This window comes from Rutidosis leptorrhynchoides, chromosome 7 (genome assembly GCF_046630445.1).
Source record: "Rutidosis leptorrhynchoides isolate AG116_Rl617_1_P2 chromosome 7, CSIRO_AGI_Rlap_v1, whole genome shotgun sequence".
Lineage (NCBI taxonomy): Eukaryota > Viridiplantae > Streptophyta > Magnoliopsida > Asterales > Asteraceae > Rutidosis > Rutidosis leptorrhynchoides.
The window spans coordinates 312,094,042-312,096,790 of record NC_092339.1 but is presented as its reverse complement, the minus strand read 5'-3'; the positions used below and the strand labels follow the sequence as shown (position 1 = coordinate 312,096,790).

Below are 2,749 nucleotides of genomic sequence, written 5' to 3'. Positions count from 1 at the left end.
CGTGTCTTCAACAAACCAAGATATACCTTCATTATCATCACGAACAAACTCTATCAAAATGTGAGCTTCAACAAGCATTTGCAAGGTTCAAGTCTTCAAGTTCTTTTAAATGAATGATCATCAACGAGCACATGACAATAGAACCAGGTACAATTTACAACTACACTCTAGTTGTATAACTAGAATTGTTACCGTCAATTCCATCTACATTGAAAAAATTGGTGTGCCGAGATGTTAATCCTTTTGGTTCTCCCTGTGTTTTAGGATGGCGACACTCATCTCATGCCCTAACGAATACTCTGGTGACTCTAGAGCAGGGTGGACAATCGAAGGAGGGTCGTGGAATTTAAGTCCTATGTCACTTATATTGAGATAGGCTATTTGCCAAAACATTTGGTCCTAGGAAACACAAGACCTTATGAAAACATTTTATCTTTTGAAAAGGATAAACAAGTTAGCTTTTACACTTACCCGTGTTCCAGAATTTTAGCTTTAAAGGTCATATGCACTGTAGAAAAACCTTCTTGGTAATAGAGTTAGCGATGGGGTAGCACTTGTTAATTGTGAGTGTTTAAGTGTCATCCACAGCCAACCTGGTAATGATCAGCGACACAGAAAATGTAACAAACCCTAACAAAATCACTCTGGTGTTGAAGAAGTAAGATGGGAATGTTACAGGATGGTTTTGAAAGTTCAAGACTTTCTCTTCCCACAGTACCTTTACATCTTGAAAAGATGTTAGTATGAAATGATATAGTTTAGGAAGATGCTATACCAAGTAGAATGAAACTTGAAAGACTTTACTTTCAAGTTTTAATTGGAACAACTTTTACTAGGAAGAATTTACTTCCTTTAAACATAAACACGCACACAAAAACAAAAGAAAATACAAAGCACGAACATCATCGAGGTACCTACACAATTTAACTCACAACAGTGATAACATCTGCTAAATAAAATAGCTACACTTGGCTTTTTGAATCTTCATAAATTTTAAAAATTAGCAAATTTTTTCAAAAATGACTCAAATATAAGACATAAAACCAAGTGTATTACACCAACGAGAATTTATATCTCTTCCCCCACACTTAAGATCATGTAATGCCCTCATTACATGAAATTAGATAATCAGATATAAATTCGAGAGGACAATAGAGTGAATGGAAAAGACATAACCCGGATGTAGAGCATAAGGATCGTGAAACAGAGTGACAGACGGCTCTGCACTGACGGCTATTCCTCGAATGTCATCACATAATGTAGTATCTGCAATGAATAAACCAAAACACAAACACAAAATATGCAAAATCATTTTGGATTTTTATAAATTTTCAAATTTTTAGGATTTTTAGATTTTAAAACACACTCATTATACAAAATATAAAAGGATACATGTGCAAGTTTATTAACGAGTCATGCACTCTAACTCCTTATCAACTGATGTCCGGATGATAGCAAGTTCCATCCTTCAAAGTACCGAAACCATTACCCGAATCTATATATCCAATCGCATTTAATAACCAAACATCCGTCATTTTTGACTCCTTAACTAACTCTCTCAACTTCTCCTTTTCTTTCCTAAACAAATTAGACGCCAACCTTTTCCTAACATGCTCATCTTTCTCAGATATTGAATTCCTAAACCGATTATATAACTTCCTCATAGATTTATTAACAACATTATCGTCAGATTTACCTACGGGTTTTCCTTTACAACCTCTCCCCCACACTTATTCTTTTTACTAGTTTCATTTTTTATCAATTTCAACACTAGTAATCACATTCACAAAGTCTACGGGTGTGGGTGGCGGCTTAACAGTATGCCTAGTCTGAAAACTTAAGGTTTTTCTTCTATCCCTTAAAACTGGTTTCCCGGTTCTCCAATCAGTTAACGCACATGCAGTTGCTAAAAATTGTCTACCTAAGATAATCGATACAACCTTATTCGCAATCATATCAACAACTACAAAATCTGCGGGAAACTCTAATTTACCAACTTCAACAACCAAGTTCTCAATTATCCCTAAGGGTTTACTAACTGACTGGTCAATCAATCTAACCCCCAAATTAGTTGTCTAAGTTCACCTAAATTCAAACGCAAAGAAATAGAATAAGGTGTAAGATTTATACTTGCACCTGAATCAGTTAAACACCTAAAAAGCTCAGATCCATCAATCCTACATGACACTATAAATGACCCTGGATCATTTAACTTTGGTGGCAACTCATTCTTTCTCACTATAGCAGCACATTTCGCTTCAAGAAATGCGGATGATGCCTGCTCATTCCTTCCTTTCCTAGCCATCAAATCCTTCAAAAATTTTCCATAATTGGGCATACCTGCAAGAACATCAACCAAAGGAATATTTACACTTATATTATCAGTATTTAAAGACTTTGAAACATCTTCATTTTGCTTCTCTGATCGGATTTCTTTTGGATACATAATAGGCATCTTGTACACCTTTACTTCCAGCGCAAACTATACTCTTTTCTCAACTTTAAACCTAGGAGACTCGCCAGTCTCCATCTTGTAAACATATGAAGTCTCATTCGTCATCATTGACATTAAATAATTACCATACTCGGGTGTTGTATCACCATAACGAATCCCATATTCTTCACAAGTTGACACACTCTCAACACTTTCCACATGAAACCCATCAACACTCTTATACGGAGTGTAATCCACCATGTTAGAATAATCCAAAAGAACATCACCATACTCAGTATGAACCATACTAACCTC

At 35.5% G+C, this 2,749-nt stretch overlaps 1 protein-coding gene across 1 annotated transcript; it reads right to left on the bottom strand.

Moving 5' to 3' along the window:
* Positions 1 to 1,748: 1,748 nt before the first annotated feature.
* On the bottom strand, positions 1,749 to 2,455 carry LOC139860168 (uncharacterized). The gene is made up of 2 exons (XM_071848941.1): positions 2,154 to 2,455; positions 1,749 to 2,055 (listed from the first exon to the last, which is right to left on the bottom strand). Exons 1-2 carry the CDS (start codon positions 2,453 to 2,455, stop codon positions 1,749 to 1,751), a joined length of 609 nt encoding a protein of 202 aa, XP_071705042.1.
* Between the last annotated feature and the right edge of the window lie 294 nt (positions 2,456 to 2,749).